We start from the raw sequence: 21220 nt of genomic DNA, 5'->3' as shown, positions 1-21220 counted from the left end.
ATATATATATATACATTTTGTTTATTTGTAATTTTTTTTCCAAGCATAAAGGAACCATATTTAAAAAAACAAAAAAATTATACAAACCAGTTCAGGCATCGAATGTCAGTGAAAGCGGCGCGCTGATTGGACAAGACGTCACCTCAGAGCTGTCACTCAGAACGAAGAGAGCAGTGCGCTGATTGGACAGGAGGATCACCTCACAGCTGTCACTCAGAACGATACCCGTAGCATCTGAATTTAACAAACTATTAGCGCCCGTATAACTCCTCTACTCACTTTCAGTTTCGTTTAAAAGGATGCTAATTCAAAATATTCCCAATTTAATGCAGTGTAATGGAATTTAAAACAGTCTATCTTGGGAGGCGACTCTTGAGAGGAATTTACATACGTTCACCTCATTGGCTGAACGATGTCTGTCAAATTTTCCTCAGCAGGTTTTCTCAAGTAGAACGATGATAGTCAGTGTTAAATGGAAAAGAATGTTAGAATGTAACATTTACAGTCAGATATGAATATATGGAAGTGAAATGTAACAGAGGGAGAGAATGAATGTACGAGCTCTGTAACTGTTGCGGCGTGTGGACGGTCTCTGTCCTTGGGCGTTATGAAAACATTATCAATTGAACGGAGCTTTAGTGGAGGTGAGTGTAACTTTCACATAATAAATAGTATGAAGGAGATCAGATCAATTATAAAAACAAAACGATTCACACACTCTAGATATATATATATATATATATATATATATATATATATATATATATATATATATATATATATATATATATATATATATATATATCGTTTTCTTTATAATTGATATATATTGTGAGTACTTTAATAAAACTGTACACCTATAAATATGTACATAGTTTTTTACACATATATGTCTGATGTATGTCCTTGAAAGCATGTTGGAAAGTCAATAATTTCCTTTACACAGTTTACATCGTACATACGTTTTTAGAGCTGATGGTATTTTAGGATTATATTCTGATGGCTGATATCTATCCTGAATCATACTAGACTGATTTTTTTAAGTTTAGACAGAGAGCACATCACAGTGTTTTCTTTTCAGAAAAGTGCTTTGATGTGTGAAATATAAATGGTTTTGATGATGTGTATGATTGATTAAATGTGCAATGAGGAGTGATATGGAGTGCTTGGTGATAATGTTAGTTTCATAATCACACAATACAATAGAACTTTTATTTACGAAAAAAATTGCTGTAAATAAATCAGGGCTCAACAATAAGAAAGTATATATATATATTAGTTAAATAATAAATGCAATGTAAATTAAAATGTATAGTGAAAATGTTGGCAGGTCAAGGACAAATATGAACTGGAAAAAAAATCTCCCGAATACCTAAATAAAACTGTACTCCTTTTCTATCTCTATTTATTCTTAATTTCCTGTTGTGGCTTTGCTGTGATGTACAATTTGGCATAACTGAAATAATTCTCAGGCTAGGGTTAAAAAAGAACAGTATGTACATATATTTAGAACTTCAATAAGAAACTGATGCCTTTAATGTCCTCTCCTCAGGACATTTCTCTAATCATCTGTTCACTTAATTGAGTTAGGAATATGACACTTGGAGGAATAAAGCAGCTATAATCGCACACAAGCACACCGAGACTTGGTATTACAGAACAGATTAGCATTGTGTCTGAAAGCGTGTAGGTTTGGTCAGGTCGTTGACCTCTGAGCACAGCTGAGAACTGAACATTTAATGGTGTCTTTGATAAAGGCATCATGTCTTACTGAAAACATCAAGCACAAAAATCTGGTGATAGATTTCTCACCGTTACAGTCACATTCTGACGAGATTCTTACAGAATACAAACACTGTAATTAATTCCTGCTTGTGACTGGCTAAGAGTGTTTAAAACAACATGATTACTTTTCTTGATTGATCTTAGGGGAGTGGGTGTTGTGTGTGGTTGCCAGGGTGTTGCTATGCAGTTACTAAGGTATTCTGTATGATTTTATTGCATTTCTTTGTGGTTGTTAGGGTGTTGTGGAAGGTTGCTAGGGGGCTGCTTAAAGGCCAAAAGGCTTGGGTCCCTCCTTCCATGTAATGTCACTTTTTTGCATGTTTATTTTCTGCCAGACAAAAATTATGAGTCTGAAAAGTAATTAAACTTCTATCTTCAACAAGCCAATTGCCAAGTGTGGCATGAGATACAAGCTTTAAAAGTTTATATTTAGAGTCCAGGATTTGTTAAAATCCCTATGTTTTTGTTCAGATCTCTTTGTTGTTCAAGAAGTCAACCAATGAATGGCTTATTTATAGATGTCTGCAAATTAAACTGGGATATAAGAAATTATTTTAACATCAAAACAATTCTGCAGAGCTGTTCAATACAGTTTATACTGAAAACTGAGTAGCGAACAAACTGATGTACTGTAAAGGACCAATGAATGAATTCTTTCCTCTTTACTCCATGTAGACTCAGAAAATGAATTACATGGGGCAGTTGGCGGGACAGGTGTTTGTGCAGGTGAAGGAGCTCTACAGAGGTCTAAATCCTGCCACACTGTCTGGCTGCATCGACATCATCGTCGTCCGGCAACCAGATGGAGCTCTGATCTGCTCTCCCTTTCACGTACGCTTCGGAAAGATTAGTGTCCTGAGATCACGAGAAAAAGTGGTGAGTTATGGTTAAGAGTATTGATCTGTGTAGGGTTTATGCACAAGTTTAGATTCTGGCTGCTTTATTATATATAAAACTGGTTGGAACAGAATGTGTTGACCTCTCTGTATCTCTCTTTCTGTTAATTAGGTGGACATAGAGATCAATGGGGTACCTGTGAATTTACAAATGAAACTGGGAGAGAACGGAGAAGCTTTCTTTGTCAAGGAGACAAAAGAAAATCAGGTTGAGAACACAGAAATATCAATATCTCAGTCACCGGCTTTCTAAACCAGATTTCAATAACAACATTATCTGCTTGCAGAACAGAGCAGGAATGGTGTTTTAGAACAGAGCTGCATTTTTGAGCAGAGAAGTGTTCTAGAACAGAACAGAACAGCATTCAAGAATTAAACAGCATTCTGGAACAGAAGAGCATTTCAGAACAAAACCGCATTCTTGAACAACACAGTGATTATAGGATGGACATACATTCAGAATTTTAGAACAGAACAGAACAGAGATTCTATAACAGAACAGCATTCTAGAACAGAACAGAGTTCCAGAACATAACAGCATTCTAGAAGAGAAAAGCATTCTAGAACAGAACAGCATTCCAGAACAAAACAGAATTCTAGAACAGTACAGTATTTCTGGAACAAGCTGCATTCAGACTGTGTTGTTCTATACCAGAACAGCTTACCATAACGAAATAGGATTCTAGAGCAGTGCAGTGATTCTAGAACAAAACAGTATTCTAGAACAGTGCAGCAAGTGATTAGAAAACACAAAAAGCTGCATTCAAAAATCTTCTAGAACAGTCCAGTGCATTTTTATATTTACATTTTAACAGAACATTTTAAAATAGAACAGCATTCTGCAAAAAAACAACATTCTAGAACTGAACAGCATTCCAAAACTAAACAGCATTCTAGAACAGAACAGCTATTCTAGAACAATGCTCCATTTTGGCAGTTTTCTTCTAGAATTCTTGAGCAGAACAGCATTATATAACAGAACAGCATCCAAGAAAGTAACAGCATTCTAGAACTGAACAGCATTCCAAAACTAAACAGCATTCTAGAACAGAACAGCTATTCTAGAACAATGCTCCATTTTGGCAGTTTTCTTCTAGAATTCTTGAGCAGAACAGCATTATATAACAGAACAGCATCCAAGAAAGTAACAGCATTCTAGAACTGAACAGCATTCCAAAACTAAACAGCATTCTAGAACAGAACAGCTATTCTAGAACAATGCTCCATTTTGGCAGTTTTTTTCTAGAATTCTTGAGCAGAACAGCATTATATAACAGAACAGCATCCAAGAAAGTAACAGCATTCTAGAACAGTACAGTGATTCCAGAACAATGCTGTATTCAAACAGTCTTCTTCTAGACCAGAACAGCTTATCAGAGCAAAACAGGATTTGAGAACAGGGGTGATATGCTCTCTTTCCTTGGTACCCGTTAGAAGTCTAGCTGCTGCATTTTGGACTATTTGCAGATGTGAAAAGGTCACATATAAGGCATTGTAGTAATCCAACAGGGATGTAATAAGAGCATGCATTACTATTTCCAAGTCCTTCTGTGAGAGAAACTGTTTTAATTTAGCAATGGACCTTAGCTGAAAAAAGCTTCCTTTAACAACAGCATTTATCTTCTTATCAAATAATAAGTCAGAATCAAAGATGGTACCCAAGTTCTTAACTCTATTGTGCATGGTTAAAGACAAAGTATCTAAATTATTTTCAATGTCAGTGATACATAACGAAGAGCCAAAAGCAATGACCTCAGTTTTGCCCTCATTAAGCATGAGGAAGTTTTCAGATATCCATAATTTAACTTCCTCAAGACAGGAGATGGTCAGGAAGATAAAATTGTGTGTCATCAGCATAACAATGATAGGCTACACTGTACTTCTGAAAGATAGAGCCTAAAGGAAGCATATACAGAGAAAAAAGCAGAGGACCCAACATGGAGCCTTGTGGGACTCCACATGTGATCAGTGCTGGGGAAGAGAAGTGATTATCAATACTGATAGAAAGAGTGCTTTCATTAAGATAACATAGATTAACATATCTTTCTGTGATTCCCTACAGGAAGTGATTCCATCACACTTGGCCACATCTCCTATCTCATCTGAAGGGGGTGTTCTGATGGGCTGCAGCACAGAGAATGGAGTGATAAAGAAGAGGAGGAAGAGAAGGAGGAAGTGCAGAGTGGAGGGTGTGAAGAGGGAGGAGAGCATGGAGGAGTTCTCAGAAGAGGTTGTGTTCAGCATTGACATCAGTGACAGCGAGCAGGCCGGTCAGAACAGGTCAGATCACAGGAACTAAACACAGCACAACCGAGAGAGTCTGTGTGTGTGTGTGAAAGCAGAAGGAAATAGTAGACAGAGGGACGTCTTCACATTTCATGCACATGAGGACAAAAGAAGATGTTATTCTTCAGGAATTGTGCTTGTGTTTGATGAAATCCCCAGCCAACATACACAATAATGTGCAAACAAAATAAATAATGCCTTAAAGAAGATCTTTAAAAAAATGCACAAAGGTTTGTTTAAATATTTTATGTATAGATAGATAGATAGATAGATAGATAGATAGATAGATAGATAGATAGATAGATAGATAGATAGTTGACTTAATAGGTAGGTAGATAAAAACAATAGTGTTTTGGTTGGTGTTAAAGGAAAGACTATTGGAAGTTCATCTGCTGGATAAAAAAAACAGAGTTTATGCCCATTCAGATGGAGAGTGGAGTCCTTACACATAAGAACAATGAAAATATTTCAAAATAATCTTATTTAATATATATAATAATAATGCTCTCTCTCTCTCTCTCTCTCTCTCTCTCTCTCTCTCTCTCTCTCTCTCTCTCTCTCTCTCTCTCTCTCTCTCTCTCTCTGTCTCTGTCTCTGTCTCTCTCTCTTCCCAGTCCTAATGTGTCTTGTCCCAGCACCCCTGAGAGCGACTCTGAACTGATCTCTAAAGGGCAACAAGAGGATTCAGCCATGCTGTGGTCCTGGGGTGAACTGCCACAAGCTGAGGTTAGAATCACCTCAAAAGCCACCTCACTATCACCATCATGTGCTACCTCTCATATGTTAAAGGGACAGTATACCCAAAAATGACAATTCTGTCATTTTACTCTACCCATTCTTAGGCAGAATGGTAGCCTCAGTCACTGATCACTATTGCATTCCATACAATGAAAGTGAATGCAGACTGAGGCTGTCAATCTGCCTAAAGCCTGGTTTATACTTGATGCTTCCGCATGTTCACGAGGGGTGGCTCGCACAAAGTGATGTCCTCACGGCTGTCGCCTGGCCTCCACAAAGTTCTGTTTTGCGCGATCGTGCACATTCAAATTTTTATAACAATTCACGCAGTGCTTCAATCCCATTTAACTAATTAGAGGAAAGGGGCAGGTGCTCCATTTTTTAAGAACTATCCCTTTAAAATGGTATTTTACTGAATATGAAATCCTGTATTTACAGCCATCGTTTCTGTCAGTGAAGCCAAACATCCAGTCAGAGTCACACACTGATGGCAAATCAGACAAATCAAAAGAGTTTGAAAAGCAGGATGTGACATCAGCAGCAACTGTAATGTCAGAGGTTGAGGAAGGTGGAAAAAATATTGGACCTCTGCCACAAAATAAGACAGATTTTCCTTCTAAAACAAAAGGTCATTGATACATTTTTTTAATATATATAGCTGGTCTAATTTTTGCATATTTGATTGGTTGATAGTGTTTTTTCGTGCAGATAAGAGAAGTCACCATTTGGGGTCTGACGGCGTATATTTGGATGATATAACAGACCTGGAGCCAGAAGTTGCTGCACTATACTTCCCTAAAAGGCATGTTACCACAATGTTTTGGTGCATGGCGTCAAAAAGGTTATTGAACCCTAGATTTGTGCGTCATGGCAGGGCATTAATGTAAACACAGTTGGCTATGTCTTAAATATAATGAGATTCTATTTGTTTTTGTGTGTTTTCTCAGTGGTTTAGAGCGTTCGTACGATGAGAATTATCTTCGTTGTGTGACCGTTTCTCCTCAGTCCATGTGCAGCTCAGGAGCAGACAGTGGAGTGGACAGTTATGACCTGCCCTCTATCACCATCTCTCTGTGTGGAGGACTCACTGAAAACAGAGACATCACTAAAGGTGCATAGCCTCTCACACTCACAAATCAGCCACATAATGCACACAATTCATGTTAATTTGGCTCTACGCAATTATGTGAATGCAAATGCTTCTAGCTACACATGCTTCGATATCAGTGTTGTTGCATTTCAAAGTGTGTCCGAACGCAATTCATTGCACAAAGCAAGTACGATGAGTTGCATTCTCAGCATTGGCACTATAAGGTGCTGTAGAGTGTCTGCCCACTTTTTCCACTGTCTTTGTTCCAGAACTATTTTTCCCATCATTTTTTACCAAAGGGATTTCTTAAAATCCTTTGTGAAAGAGTTCTAAGCCATGAACCAAACCAATAAGCTACAAGGTTAATCAAACTGGGTACCCGCAGATCCTTAAAAAGTCTTAAAATGTCTTAAATTCAGTTTTCCAAAAATTAAGGTCATAAAAAAGTCTTAAATATCATAAATGATACAACAAAAGTCTTAATTTTTATTTAAAGAGGTCTTAAATTTGGAGTCGGAAAGACAGGAGTTGTGATATGACCTAATGTGATTATCAAACTTCAAAAGAATACTATTTAATTAAAAAAATGCATGTGCTGTGTCCTACAAAGTGAAAACGCGGCACTGTATTTTCTCCAAGCGTGCGGGGGCTTGTGAGTGTTTTCAGATGTTGCTGAGCAGTTCACAATCATAAAGCGATATTGGAAATTTATGACAAGATATCACTATAGATCAACTGTTGATGACAATGATATAGAGTTGATGAAATATGACAATGTTTACTTTTAAGTGTTTATATTGTAATACGTTGTAGAGTATTGTAGGAGTGCACATTTTATTTCCCTTATTTGTTTGAATGAGCAGCTGGAAGCAGTGAAGCGCAAACATTTCAAAATAAGAGTTCCCGGTGTATTTCAATGTTAAAGTGCCTTTAAAGTTAAAAGTTATACAAAGATCCATGCATAAATTGTACCTGGAATTTAAATGAATTTGGGCTCTTGTAGCCTCTGTCTGGCCCTCCCCATCACAGAAAGGAAAGACTAAGAACATTTAAAATAGGCTACCAATTTAAAAAAAACTATTGGCAGACCAACTGGCTTTCAACACATTATCAAATCAGCACAATCCAATATTGGTTGACCTCTAATTTGTATCTATTTATATAATGACCATAATAACATAGATTCATTTGAATGTGATATATAAGGGGAACATGTCTTGAGTAGGGCTGCAACTAACATGATCTAACATGATAATCGACTAATCTAACGATTATTAGAACAATTATTCGACTATTCAGGCAATTATCGCAACGATTAATCATTAGCTCTTAACCGACTATTCAGCTTGTGCTCAAACTTAAAAGGTTGTATTAAACGTGCTTACTAACTATAAAGACGACAAGATCATCTTTTAAAAATACATCTAATTAACTCTTGAAACCTTTATTAAGTTTAATTCAGTAAAATATTCACTGCAAAAAATCCTGTTGTAATCAAGAGTTTGTGTATTATTTTCCATTTATATGACCTAAAGATACATTTACTTGAGAAGCAACATATTAGATATTTAGGCTTGCTTTCAGAGAATGTATCTTGAATATACGTGTATTTTGTATATAACATTATTCTTTCACTTGTTCATACTTTTGCCAGTGCAGTAAAGAAAAATATATATACAAAGATCTCAGGTAAATATATATATTTTTAAGATGGCTATTTTTAGATATTTTTAAATATTTAAGTATTAAATATTGCATTCAACATTCTCCAATAAAAGTTTTTCCTTCTGCAGTATACTAATGTAAATGTATGTTGTTTTAAAGGAGTTTTAGATATTATTTTGGGAAAACAAGCCAAAAAAGACTAATCAAAATCTTATTTTGTTGGAGTATATAATTTGAACTTTAATAAAGGATGCTTTAAAGATATAATGCCAGGTTGTTTGCTTTTTACATGCCCTAACATGTAAGTTTGCTTAAGTGGAATGCCAGATCCGGCTCGGTGTTATTTCACGATGACAGTGCTTCTGTATTTATTTATTTTGCATTTTTGCATTATAATTCGATCTACATCACCTGAAGCTGTTTGGAAAGTTTAGAGTGCATCTGGACTGTGAGCTGTGTTTTCTTCCTCAGTCAGACGACCATAATTAGATTTTTATATGATCTCATGTTACGTTAAAGTAGATCAAACGACTATTCGAAGACAACATTTATATTGTCTACGTTGTCGATAATGTTGAATAATCGTTTCAGCCCTAGCCTTGAGTATTTTTAACTTGCATACAGCCTACCCTGTTTTACTGATAAGCAATGTTAAGGCCATGTTGAATGTGTGCCCCTGTCTGTTTAGGTAAGAGTCTATGATACATGATTTATTTTCAGATTGTGTTGGTTTGTTTTGGTATGGGAATACGGTATTTTATTTGTTCAGGTCTTCAAAAAGGTCTTAAAAAGTCTTACATTCGATTTTAAAAACTCTGTAACCCTGTCTCAACATAACACGTTTTGATTCGAAGCAAAAAAAGTATTTGGAAGTGGGACAAAAAGACAAAGGTACAAGATAGTGTACTTAACGTATTTAATAAGGGAATGAACTACAATCCCACAAAGCACTGCAATTGACATAATCTAATTAAAAATGTCACAAAAAATATAAAACAATTTATTTAAATGTGTTTATAACAATTATAAAAAAATATATTTAAATTGTATTGCAAAATAAGATTGTTTGCAGTGACTCTGTGATTGTTGGTTCTTTGCTCTTCAGCAAGTTGGGTATTGTAGTTCTTAACCAGGAATTCCGCTATTAAACATAAAATGTTTAATAGCGGAAGAAAGTTTTGGATGTGCCAAAACTTTCTTCAGTTAAACAAAGACAAAACTGAAGTCACTGTGTTTGGAAACAAAGATGACGTTCTGAAGGTGAATGCATACCTTGACGCTAGGGGTCAAACAACTAAAAATCAAGTCAGGAATCTTGGTGTGTCTCTAGAGTCAGACCTTAGTTTCAGTAGTCATGTCAAAGCAATAACTAAATCAGCATACTATCATCTGAAAAATATTGCAAGAATTAGATGCTTTGTTTCCAGTCAAGACCTAGAGAAACTTGTGCATGCTTTCATCACCAGCAGGGTGGATTATTGTAATGGACTCCTCACTGGCCTTCCCAAAAAGTCCATAAGACAGTTGCAGCTCATACAGAACGCTGCTGCCAGGATTCTGAGCAGAACCAGAAAATATGAACATATCACACCAGTCCTCAGGTCTTTACACTGGCTCCCAGTTACATTTAGGATTGATTTTAAAGTATTATTACTGGTATATAAATCACTCAATGGGCTAGGACCTCAATATATTGCAGATATGCTCACTGAATATAAACCCAACAGATCACTCAGATCATTAGGATCACATCAGCTAGAAATACCAAGGGTTCACTCTAAGCAAGGAGAGTCTGCTTTTAGCCATTATGCCAGCTGCAGCTGGAACCAGCTTCCAGAAGAGATCAGATGTGCTCCTACATTAGTCACATTCAAATCCAGACTCAAAACACATCTGTTTAGCTGTGCATTTACTGAATGAGCACTGTGCCACTGTGTGTCCGACTGTTTGTACTGTATTTTATTTTATTTATTCTAAACTGTTTCAATTATTCTTATTTTTTTATTCTTATTTTAATCTCTTCTATGTAAAGCACTTTGAATTACCATTGTGTATGAAATGTGCTATATAAATAAACTTGCCTTGCCTTGCCTAAAATGTTTTAAATGGAGATGAACTAATGTTGACTGCATAAGCAAATAACATTGATTAACAACCTCCTACCTCACGGTCACTCTGTCTTTACAGGTTTACACGTTACAGTTAAAATAATTTTGCTTATGGAGAAAATTAATAGGATTTTTACTGCTGGAACTTGACTGTTACACTCTACTTCAGCATAAACTGTGTTTTCTCTTCCAAGTCAACTTGACTGTCTACATTATAGATAGCTACCTGAATAAGAACACAGACATTTCAAGGTAACTCTGCCACCCCCTTGAGTACTGAGGTTACAGTATCCCAAGAACAAACATTAAGTATTCATTGGGACTCAGTGCTTACGATGCCCTGGCCAAGCATTCTCATCTGCATTTGCGTACTTGTCGAAAGTGTCTTTCTGGCCTTCATTCCGACTAATGCATACTTATGCATCATAATTCTGCATGTGAATATTACTGATTAGTATTTCTCTGTCTCTCTTTCAGAACATTTCCAGCATAAGTCTGTGTCTTATCAGCAGTTTGCTGAGAATCCATCAATCATTGACGACCCAAATTTGGTGGTGAAGATCGGCTCTAAGTGAGTTGTGTAACCTTACCTTACATAAAAAGGACAGTTCACCCAAAAATGGAAATTCTGTCAGAATTGACTCACTCTCATGTTGTTGAGGAACACAAAAGGAGATGTAAGACAGAATGATAGCCTCATGCAAAATGTACTTGCATTGCATCTTTTTTCCATACAATGCAAGTGAATGGTGATTGAGGTTGTCAATCTTCGCAACATCTCCTTTTGTGTACCATGTAAGTAAGAAAGTCATAATGGTTTAGAACATTATGAGGGTGAGTAAATGATGGGACAATTTTCATTTTGGGGTGAACTATCCCTTTAGTTTATTTTCATCTGTTTCTTACTGAAATAACGGCCATTGATGTTTCTTTCTTTTTTATGAGCAGATATTACAACTGGAACACTGCTGCTCCAATTATGCTGGCAATGCAAGCCTTCCAGAAGCCGCTGCCTATGGTACACACACACACACACACACACACACACACACTTTAAATGTGACAATATATTTAAAGGAATAGTTCCATAAAAGTACCAGATTTAAAACTAGATACTGTAGGTAATTTCTTTCAAGACAAACTTTGATGTTGATTTGACCAAGCCTTTTCTGAAAGTTTAAACAAGTTTTAAGAGTTTAAGGTTTCATGGCGATACCGGCATTACAGTGTATACAGCTAGCTAGCTGGATAGTCAGACAGACTTCTGAGAGATAAAAAAGTACCTTAAGGAGGTAAAAGCCTTTTGTGAGTTTGTTTACATTTGAATTTTTTGCCAGTTTGAATAACCGAGCATTCTGTTGGCCTGCTTGAACATTCCGTCAATGGAATTGTGACAGGGCGAAGGGCGGGCCGGGTCGTGATTATAAACACATGGTCCCTTATCAGGCTAATTAAGCCTCCGAGAGGGATAAAGGCCAATTGTGGACGTTGGTGCTACGAGAGAGACATCGTTTACGGACATGTCCATCACGTGTGTGTGTTTGTCTTTTGTTTAAGTTAATCATTAAATATTGTTTATATCGCCATGCCGGTTCTCGCCTCCTCCTTTCCATTGAGCTGCTTTACACTGGTGCCGAAATCCGGGATGAGAGGAGGGATAAAGCGTAGAGAGGAGGGATAAGGCGTAGTAGAGTTCTCGCCACTACATCCACCCCAACGGAGCAGCCGCGGCTGTCTGCAGGGGGACAGAGGAGCCCGGCCGCCTGGAAGCAGAGGAACGGCCGCCGAACCAGAGGGGAGAAGGGGCTCCTAACCGACCACCTGGAGTGGTCAGGGCCGCTGCCAGGGGCGGAGGAGTCCCCTACCGGCCGCTGAAACACGGCGGGGTCTGAGACCGCCGACCACGAGTGGGAAGGGGCTCGCTGCCAACCGCCTGGAGTGGGAGAACCGCTGCCAGGGGTGGGGGAGACCCCTTCTGTTCCCCGAGAATACGGCGGGGCGTTCCGTACGCCAGGGGCTGGAGGACTGCCTCCGATCCGCCCGGAGAGGCATGGCTGTCGTCCATTAGAGGGTGGAGGAGTGCCCGAGGAACAAGCTACGGCGTATCGGAGAACTGGCGAGTAAGTGTTTTTTTTCATATCTCACTCCTCTCTCTCTCACTGCCGATCCGCTTTGGCCTTTTCCATCTCGTTGAAATTTTACAGTGTTTTTTTGGGGGGTACTACACTGTTACAGGAAGTACCCCCATTTTTATATTTCTGTTTCTCTCCCTTTGTCCCCTCCCTCATCCAGGTAGACGGGGATGACCTGTCGGCAGACGGGGCTTAGGGGCTTTCCTCCCCCAGGGAAAGGGGGGGGGGGTGTACGTCATGCCGGGGGCTCCCCTGCCTGAGAGAAGGAGGGAGGAATGTGACAGGGCGGAGGGCGGGGCCGGGTCGTGATTATACACTCCAGGTCACTTAGCAGGCTTATTAAGCCTTCGAGAGGGATAAAGGCCGATTGCGGACGGTGGTGCGATGAGAGAGAGACATGTCCGTCATGTGTGTGTGTTTGTCTTTTGTTTAAGTTAATCATTAAAATATTGTTTATATCGCCAGGCCGATTCTCGCCTCCTCCTTTCCATTGAACTGCTTTACAGGAATATTTTGGAATTTTTCAGATTTTTGATTGTCCATTGTGCAAAAACTACAAGTCCGGACATTTAGAAAAGACATTGCATAATCAGAACAATCTGAAGGTCTGTACCAAGTTTGGAGGACATAAATTGAAAGCTCAAGTAGGAGTTAGTGTTAGACATTTTGGCTTAGGTATTTTGAAAAAACCTAAACCAAGTTTGTAGAAAAACACAATTAAACTTCTATTTTGCTATTGTATAGCTTCAGAGACAACTTTTGTGCTACTTTAATGGTGCTTTTGAATCCATTTTAAAAGTTGAAAGCTGTTGTAATTGCATGGAAAATTTCTCCTTTTTGTTCCATGGATGAAAGAAAGTAATATGGGTTTGGAGCAACCTGAGGGTGAGTAAATTAACAGAATTTTCCCTTTTTGGTGGACTATTCCTTTAAATAGTAGGTAGTATACAGCATACTGTGCAGTATAAAGTGCTCTGGTATTCCATTTCGAACATAGGCTAGTGTGTGGATGCTATTACTAAGTTCGGAATTGCATACCGGTACTTCCACACAACTCTTACTTACTATTTCTGCAGTATATAGATGCGGAGAAATGTAAAAAAAATTCCTCCCAGTGATACTGTGATTAAATTCTCCCTATTTTTTCACCTACCCATGTGTGTGTGTGTGTGTGTGTGTGTGTGTGCTTTAGTTTGCATGGTTCAGTTGTGTGTGTTCTGTGCTGGAGTCTGTCTTGCATCAACTGTTTCGTTTATTTTCTTCCTAAGTTCAGTGCTGAAGTCTCAGACTTTGTTTCTGCATGAGAGTGCAGCGTGTGTGCAAGTGGCTTCGGTTTGTATTTATTTGCAAGTTTTTCAGTTGTACGCTTGTGTGCATGTTCCTCACAGGCCACTGTAGAGAGAGTGATGAAAGAGAAGATGCCCAGAAACAGAGGAAGATGGTGGTTTTCATGGAGAGGAAGAACAAACAGCACCAAACCGGTACAAACAAACACGCATCATAGTTTATATTATATCACAAAATCTGATAATTTCCCCAAAATAAAAAAATATGTGAACTATATGTTTTAGTGTTAAAGTCCTTGAAGTTATCCCGAACTTCTTTTGGTTTTGGCCGATGAAGGCTTTTGTTAGTGGTTTAAGCATTTTCTTTGTAGTTTTTTTTAATAGAAAAAAAACTACATTTGTCCCTCTTTTGACCAAGTTGATGTAGGTATCATTCAGTGAGGAGTATCACAGATGGCAGATCACATAAAAAAATAAATTAGATTTTAGTGAAGACCGAAAACCCTGACCGTCTCCATAACAACACATCAACGCCTACTTTAACTTACCACCTCAGTAGCCCCGCCAAGTAGCAGTGAGATGGCAAGCGCAGAGACCCGATCAGAACGGTGGGCGCTTACTGTCAAATCTTAAAGGAGAAACAGCACCAAAACTGTGCATTTCTGAGAGCGGGTCAGAATAAGTGGGGTAAATGACGTTTTGCAAATATATGACTTATGATTTACTCAGATAATAAGCATCTGCCAAATGCATAAATGTAAATGTAATAAGTGAAGCTCAAGGAACATAGAAAAAAAATATATATATTTCTTGACCTGCCGTCTTTAAAAAACATTTTTTCATTAGTGCAAAGCTGAAAAACCCAAGGCACTGTGATCAAGTCAAGTCATTTTTATTTGTATAGCGCGTTTCACCATACACATCGTTTCAAAGCAGCTTTACAAAAAAATCACGCTGTGGCAGGGCGGAGGGTGGGGCGGGGGCGTGATTCTACACACCCGGTCCCTTATCAGTGTAAAGCGGGTTAAGGGAAAGGAGGAGGCGAGAACCGGCTTGACAATATAAATAATAGTTTAATGAAGAAATAAACCAAAAGACACAAACACACACATAGGATGGACAGCTGCCCATAAAGGACCAGTGCTGGATATGAATTCTGAGGTTGAGACAGGGAAACAAATAGCGTAGATGTCATTCAATTTATTGCAGAGTTTTAGATAATGAGGAATGTTTCTGGTTCTGTCAGACCCAACTAAAACTGACCGACATTTAAAACCATCAGTTTGTTGTTTTATGAGTGTGTTGGCATAGAAAGTGATGGAACAATTTGTGATGAGAAAAAAACACAAACAAATTCTTTAAAGAAATATTTTACTAAAAGTAGTCATAAATACCATTAAAACTTATTAAAACAAAAAATGTTTGAGAATGCCACAACCACAATACAACATGAAATACATATAAAAGCTAGGAAGATTTTCAAATTGACCCACACACACTAACCTGATGTTACACCCATATCTGAACTGCTTTGTTTGCGTCTTGTGTTTGCAGGATTCAGTCTCAGATGGTTCTGTGTGTGCCGCACGACACGAGACGCCCAAGAACAGGTGCAGATCTAAACAATCCAACAAATGATCTGAAAAGACAAAAATACAATACTCTGGGTATTAATTAATGTGTTTGACTACACATTTGCTTGCAGGCAGACAGATGAGTCCTCCTCCTGTGATGAAGATCACTTATCTTCTAATCAAACCCCAATACCAGTGCAAACAGACCCCGCCCTTGCCGCAGGGGGCGTGTCCTATCAGAAGACTCTCCGCCTCTCCTCTGAACAACTGGTAGGAATATAAGAACAAATCATTGATTGTTTATATTATTATGACTGCTGAGCTTTTCAAACTGATTCCATGATTGAAGTGGTCTTATTGTGGAATTTTTTTCTTGTTATTTTGAAATAAAAGACTTCGTTCAGAAAACATCATTGTGACGTCACAACCATTTACATATCAATGACTATTAATTGTTTTTGCACTGTGTTTAAACTTTTGGCTGAGGCATGGATACTCATTACACATATGAAGAGGTTAGCCCATCATAACAGAGGTCCTTTACATTATATAAAAGGCTTTAATGTACAGAAGCAAAAACAGACTGGAACAGTCCAATCACAATTCAGGGGAAAAATTAATTGTGACACTGTGTGTGTTTGTGTGTTGTAGGCTAGTCTACAGTTGAAGGACGGTCCTAATGACGTGGTGTTTAGTGTGACGACTCAGTATCAAGGCACGTGTCGCTGTGAGGGAACCATCTACTTGTGGAACTGGAACGATAAAATCGTCATATCAGATATAGATGGCACAATAACCAGGTACACAATCTTAAAGGAACAGAGCTCATCGGAAAAAAAAAAAATTCTGTCATTATTTACTCACACAAATGTTGTTCCAAACCCATTAATGACTTTTATAACTGATCAGAATTACTGTTTTTGCCCAGTGGGCAATCAAAAATCCCCCAAATCCCATTGACTTACATGAACTCTCTCTCTCTCTCTCTCTCTCTCTCTCTCACTTGCTCTCTCTCTCTCTCTCTCTCTCTCTCTCTCTTTCTTGCAATTTTTAAATGTTAAACTTTCAGACAAGTCTTTGTCGAGCCAACATCAAAGTTCCATATAACTGTTTTTTTGCCTGGATTTTTTTTTTCATTTAATGATATAAGATTCAAACATTCATGTTTGTCTCTTTCCCCCACTTCCACAGGTCAGATAAGCTGGGTCACATTCTGCCCACACTGGGGAAAGACTGGACCCATCAGGGTATTGCTCATCTGTATCATAGCGTCAGCCAGTAGGAGCCCACGATCGCTGTCACATGATCAATGCAGCATGATTGATTCTCTCACAGATCAGTGGGACAAAGAAACACGTGTGTGTGTGTGTGTGTGTGTGTTTTGCAGGAATGGCTATAAGTTTCTGTACTGCTCAGCGAGGGCGATCGGAATGGCTGATATGACGCGGGGTTACCTGCACTGGGTCAATGAGAGAGGAACTATGCTACCACAGGGACCCGTTTTACTGAGTCCCAGCAGCCTGTATTCTGCACTACACAGGTGACACACACACACACACACACACACACACACACACACACACACACACACACACACACACACACACACACACACACACACACACACACACACACACCTTTACTTGCTATATAAATGTGGGCATAACATAGATGTCTATTGTTTTATGGATGTAAAGCTAATTATAATGACTACAGACTTAACCCAACCCTAAAAGAAAACTTCCTGCATTTTTGTAATAACTTAAATAAAGTATTACTTTATTTATGGCATTTTTTCTGAGGACTTCCCCAAATGGATGTTTTGTCAGATTTAGACAATTCTTAGGGGCAGTTTTGTCCATGGAAGTAAACACACAAACACTACTTGCTAAATCCTAACCATGCATTAATTTTTTTACACCTAACCTAATTTTAAATTAGAACACAAAGACTTTTAGAAGAATATTTCTGCTCTGTAGGTCCTTACAGTGCAAGTGAATGGTGACAACAAGTTCCAAAAAGCACATAAAGACAGCATAAATTAATCCATCCGACTCCAGTGGTTTAATCCATATCTTTAGAATTACTATGATAGGTGTGGGTGAGAAACAGATCAATATTTAAGTCCTTTTTTACTATAAGTGCTCACTTTCACTTCTTTATTTTTTGCTGATTCAAATTCTTCATGCATATCGCTACTTACTAGTCGGGGCTGGTCAAAGGTGTTGATTTATAGTAAAAAAGGACTTAAATATTGATCTGTTTTACCCACACCTATCATAGGTTCTGGCCATCGTTCACGTGCATTGTACGGACATACAGAGCTGAAATATTCTTCTAAAAGTCTTCATTTGTGTGCTGCAGAAGAAAGAAAGTCATAAACATCTGGGATGCATGAGGGTGAGTAAATGATGAGAGAATTTTCCATTTTGGGTGAACTATCCCTTTAAGAAGCTCTTGGAAGTTCTTTATACTGAATATGTTCTCATTATTTGTATGAAATATAAAATTATAATCAACACTCAATAAAAAGCATGCCAAAACATATAAACTGTACGCTTGCTGTCTTTGTCTGTTTTAGGGAGGTTATTGAGAAGAGACCGGAGAAGTTTAAAGTGGCGTGTTTAACAGACATTAAGAACCTGTTCCTCCCAAACACTGAGCCCTTCTACGCTGCATTTGGGAACAAAGGCACTGTGAGTGAGAGACATGGGATGAATTCTATGGGAATTAGAGCCCAGTGTTTTCAGACAAATGATTGTAGTTCTTTTGAAGTGGAACAAATTCTACTTCGTAAGTTTAAAGGAATGGTTCATCCAAAACTCCTGAAAATAATTTATATTAAACGATTTACTCACTCTCAGAGTGCTCCAAACCTGTATGCTGTCATTTTGTCTGTGGAAAACAAAAGTAGAATTTTTCTAGATTGGAGATTTCATTGCAAATGCTGTTTGCTATTTTGAAAATGTCCACATTAAAGTATTGCTATCAACTATTGCTATCAGTCAAAATGATTGCTATGTCAGTGCATAATAAAGGTGTTTGAAGTGTTATATTGTGCAATTGTACATGTTTAGTGATGTGTATGTGTTGTAAATCTGTAGGATGTGTTTTCCTACAAGGAAGTGGGTGTTCCCTTAAACAGAATCTTCACTGTCAATCCTAAAGGAGAACTGATCCAGGAACACGCCAAGACCAATATCTCATCGTGAGAACTCTGTACTGATTGTCTGCTCATGTGATAAATGTGTGATATGACTGAGAGTCTCAACTGGGCTTTACCTGTGCAGGTACGTGCGTCTGGGCGAGGTGGTGGATCACGTCTTTCCACTCCTGAAATGCAGCAGTTCATGTGAGTTCCCCTGCAGTGACACCTTTAGCCAGTTCACCTACTGGAGAGAACAACTCCCCCTAGTGGACGGACAAATAGAGAGCACGGATAACATCACACGATGAACAAATGCACTAATTCTCACAACTTCCTTTGTGGAGACTGCACAGAATGTAGAAAGAAAAATACTGATGTGCTATACAAGAGAAACATTCAAATACATAACGAACAAACATTTAAAGGGATAATTCATACAAAAATGACAATTCTGTAATCATTAACTCACCGTCATGTAGTTCCAATTCAAATGACTGACTTTCTTCTGTGCTGCTTAACATCTACTTTTTCTGTTCCATGGAAGACAGAAAGTTACACAGGTTTGATCAATACTTACTGAAATCAGTGCAAATATATGCAGATCAAACACAATCACATCTGGACCTCAGGCATAGATGCACTTTCTTTCAAAGACGTCTTCACATTTCATTGGTTATATTTTCATCTATAAAATATTGTGTAATGGTAGGCAAGTTCAGATGTAGGATATATTCTTGCTTTTTCTGTCAGTTTTGGTTGTTGCAGGCACACAGTCTAAGAAGAAAGAAAAAACCTAAAGCATCTGTCTCAAATTTCTCAGAGAAAACAGCAATTCTGTAAATTCAACATTTGAAAGAGGATATTGGATATGTAACATTATTTGGACCCTTACTTGATTTTGTGTGTGTTTGTGTACTTGATAAGAATATTTAAATTGTTTTGAAGTGTTTTGCAGTCATGAAGAACACTGGTTCTCAGCTGATTTGTACCAGATGTCGCACCAAGATTGTACATTTGATTCAAAAGTATCCTTAAAACCAAATATTGAAATTTACATTTTATGCATTTGGCAGACGCTTTTATCCAAAGCGACTTACAGTGCACTTATTACAGGGACAATCCCCCCCGGAGCAACCTGGAGTTAAGTGCTTTGCTCAAGGACACAATGGTGGTGGCCGTGGGGTTCGAACCAGCAACCTTCTGATTAACAGCCCTGTGCTTTAGCCACTACGCCACCACCACTCCATATTTAGTCATATTAATGAACTGCATAATCTCAACAATTTGCTAAATTATTAACATGACATAGGCTGGATAGTAAAACTGACAATTTTTTAAATGCAACAGAAGTGTGATGATATGGAATAACCACATGATAAATATTTCCCATTTAATTTTTGATTTTAGACTATTTGCTTCTATGCACGTTAAATGGTTTGTTGCATTTTATTATTTGCATTTTTTTTTCATTATTGCATTGCAACCCACCAGTTGAGAACCACAGATATAGAGAATTTCACAGCTGTAAAATGGGACCTGTTGCATGTAGCAGAGTCATTCTGATACTCCTGTGTGTGCAGATTTCAAATAGCATTTTATGCATTCAGGTTAGGAAAGATAATAATATAATGTAATATGAGCAAGTATGTTGTATGCATATTATTTTTTTATGTGTTGATTGTACGTTTTAAAGAGAAACTAAATCTGTATGACGCAGTTGATTGAACTAGGTTTGCTGTTTTTTTTTGTTTGTGTGTTTTTTTTTTATTGAAAATGCTTTTTCAGTCATTAGTTCCATAGAGACATGTCCGTGTGTTGTTGAGATCACAGAGGGTTTTCTGATATTCTTTCAATGAACGAGTAGATCAAATCAGTAGATTGGGGGCTCAAGTGATTTGTTTGTTTGTTTGTTTGTTTTGCTCTTCAATAAAAAACAATGTTTCATACAAGTGTAAAACTGCAGCAGGAAATCTATTGTGTGAGTTTGATTTATAATTTCATTCATTTCTTGATGTTAGATGAATAGATGCAGGGTTTTTCCATTTTTCAGTGTGTCCGGGTGTTGAATGTTATCAATTAGAAATCAAAAGTAATATAGTAGGGATGGTAAAAGCCTAGGTGTTTTATCAAATAATACTTAAAGATCCGAATTAATTACTAAAAGACAGTGGCAATTACACCATTACCAACTGTTTTATTTAGGATTTCCCATTTATTTCACAGTTTTGATGACTTAAGCCTACTATTATTTTAAAACGTGGAAAATACTAATACTGAAGAATGAGTATGTGGCCAAACTAATTAAGTTTTAAATCCTCGTGAACATTAATCTTTATTGTAATATTTTAAAATGAATATTTATTCTACAATTATATATATATATATATATATATATATATATATATATATATATATATATATATATATATATATATATATATATATATATAATCTCCTGCACAGTTAATTATTAAAATAATATTTTTTTTTATTACAGCTCATTTGAATGTGA

General features: G+C 37.5%; 1 protein-coding gene across 3 annotated transcripts; it reads left to right on the top strand.

The window, feature by feature from the left end:
* The first annotated feature begins 456 nt into the window (after positions 1-456).
* LOC127623824 (phosphatidate phosphatase LPIN1-like) lies at positions 457-20654 on the top strand. 3 transcript variants are annotated; one of them, XM_052098369.1, is made up of 20 exons: positions 457-644; positions 2461-2661; positions 2794-2889; positions 4744-4961; positions 5582-5693; positions 6144-6333; positions 6414-6507; positions 6653-6816; positions 11046-11139; positions 11517-11586; positions 13556-13585; positions 14089-14181; positions 15541-15596; positions 15692-15830; positions 16212-16360; positions 16752-16838; positions 16948-17100; positions 18142-18256; positions 18665-18768; positions 18851-20654. In XM_052098369.1, exons 2-20 carry the CDS (start codon positions 2470-2472, stop codon positions 19014-19016), a joined length of 2322 nt encoding a protein of 773 aa, XP_051954329.1. In that variant the 5' UTR covers positions 457-644; positions 2461-2469; the 3' UTR covers positions 19017-20654. The 3 variants fall into 3 exon arrangements, 2 of the variants coding, with proteins under 2 accessions (XP_051954329.1, XP_051954330.1); XR_007968100.1 differs by lacking the exons at positions 18665-18768; positions 18851-20654 and adding an exon at positions 17844-17960 and having other exon boundaries at positions 18142-18260; XM_052098370.1 differs by lacking the exon at positions 13556-13585.
* The last annotated feature ends 566 nt before the right edge of the window (positions 20655-21220 follow it).

The sequence above is a fragment of the Xyrauchen texanus genome, chromosome 30 (assembly GCF_025860055.1).
Source record: "Xyrauchen texanus isolate HMW12.3.18 chromosome 30, RBS_HiC_50CHRs, whole genome shotgun sequence".
Classification (NCBI taxonomy): Eukaryota; Metazoa; Chordata; class Actinopteri; order Cypriniformes; family Catostomidae; genus Xyrauchen; species Xyrauchen texanus.
This window is presented reverse-complemented; position numbering and strand designations above follow the sequence as displayed.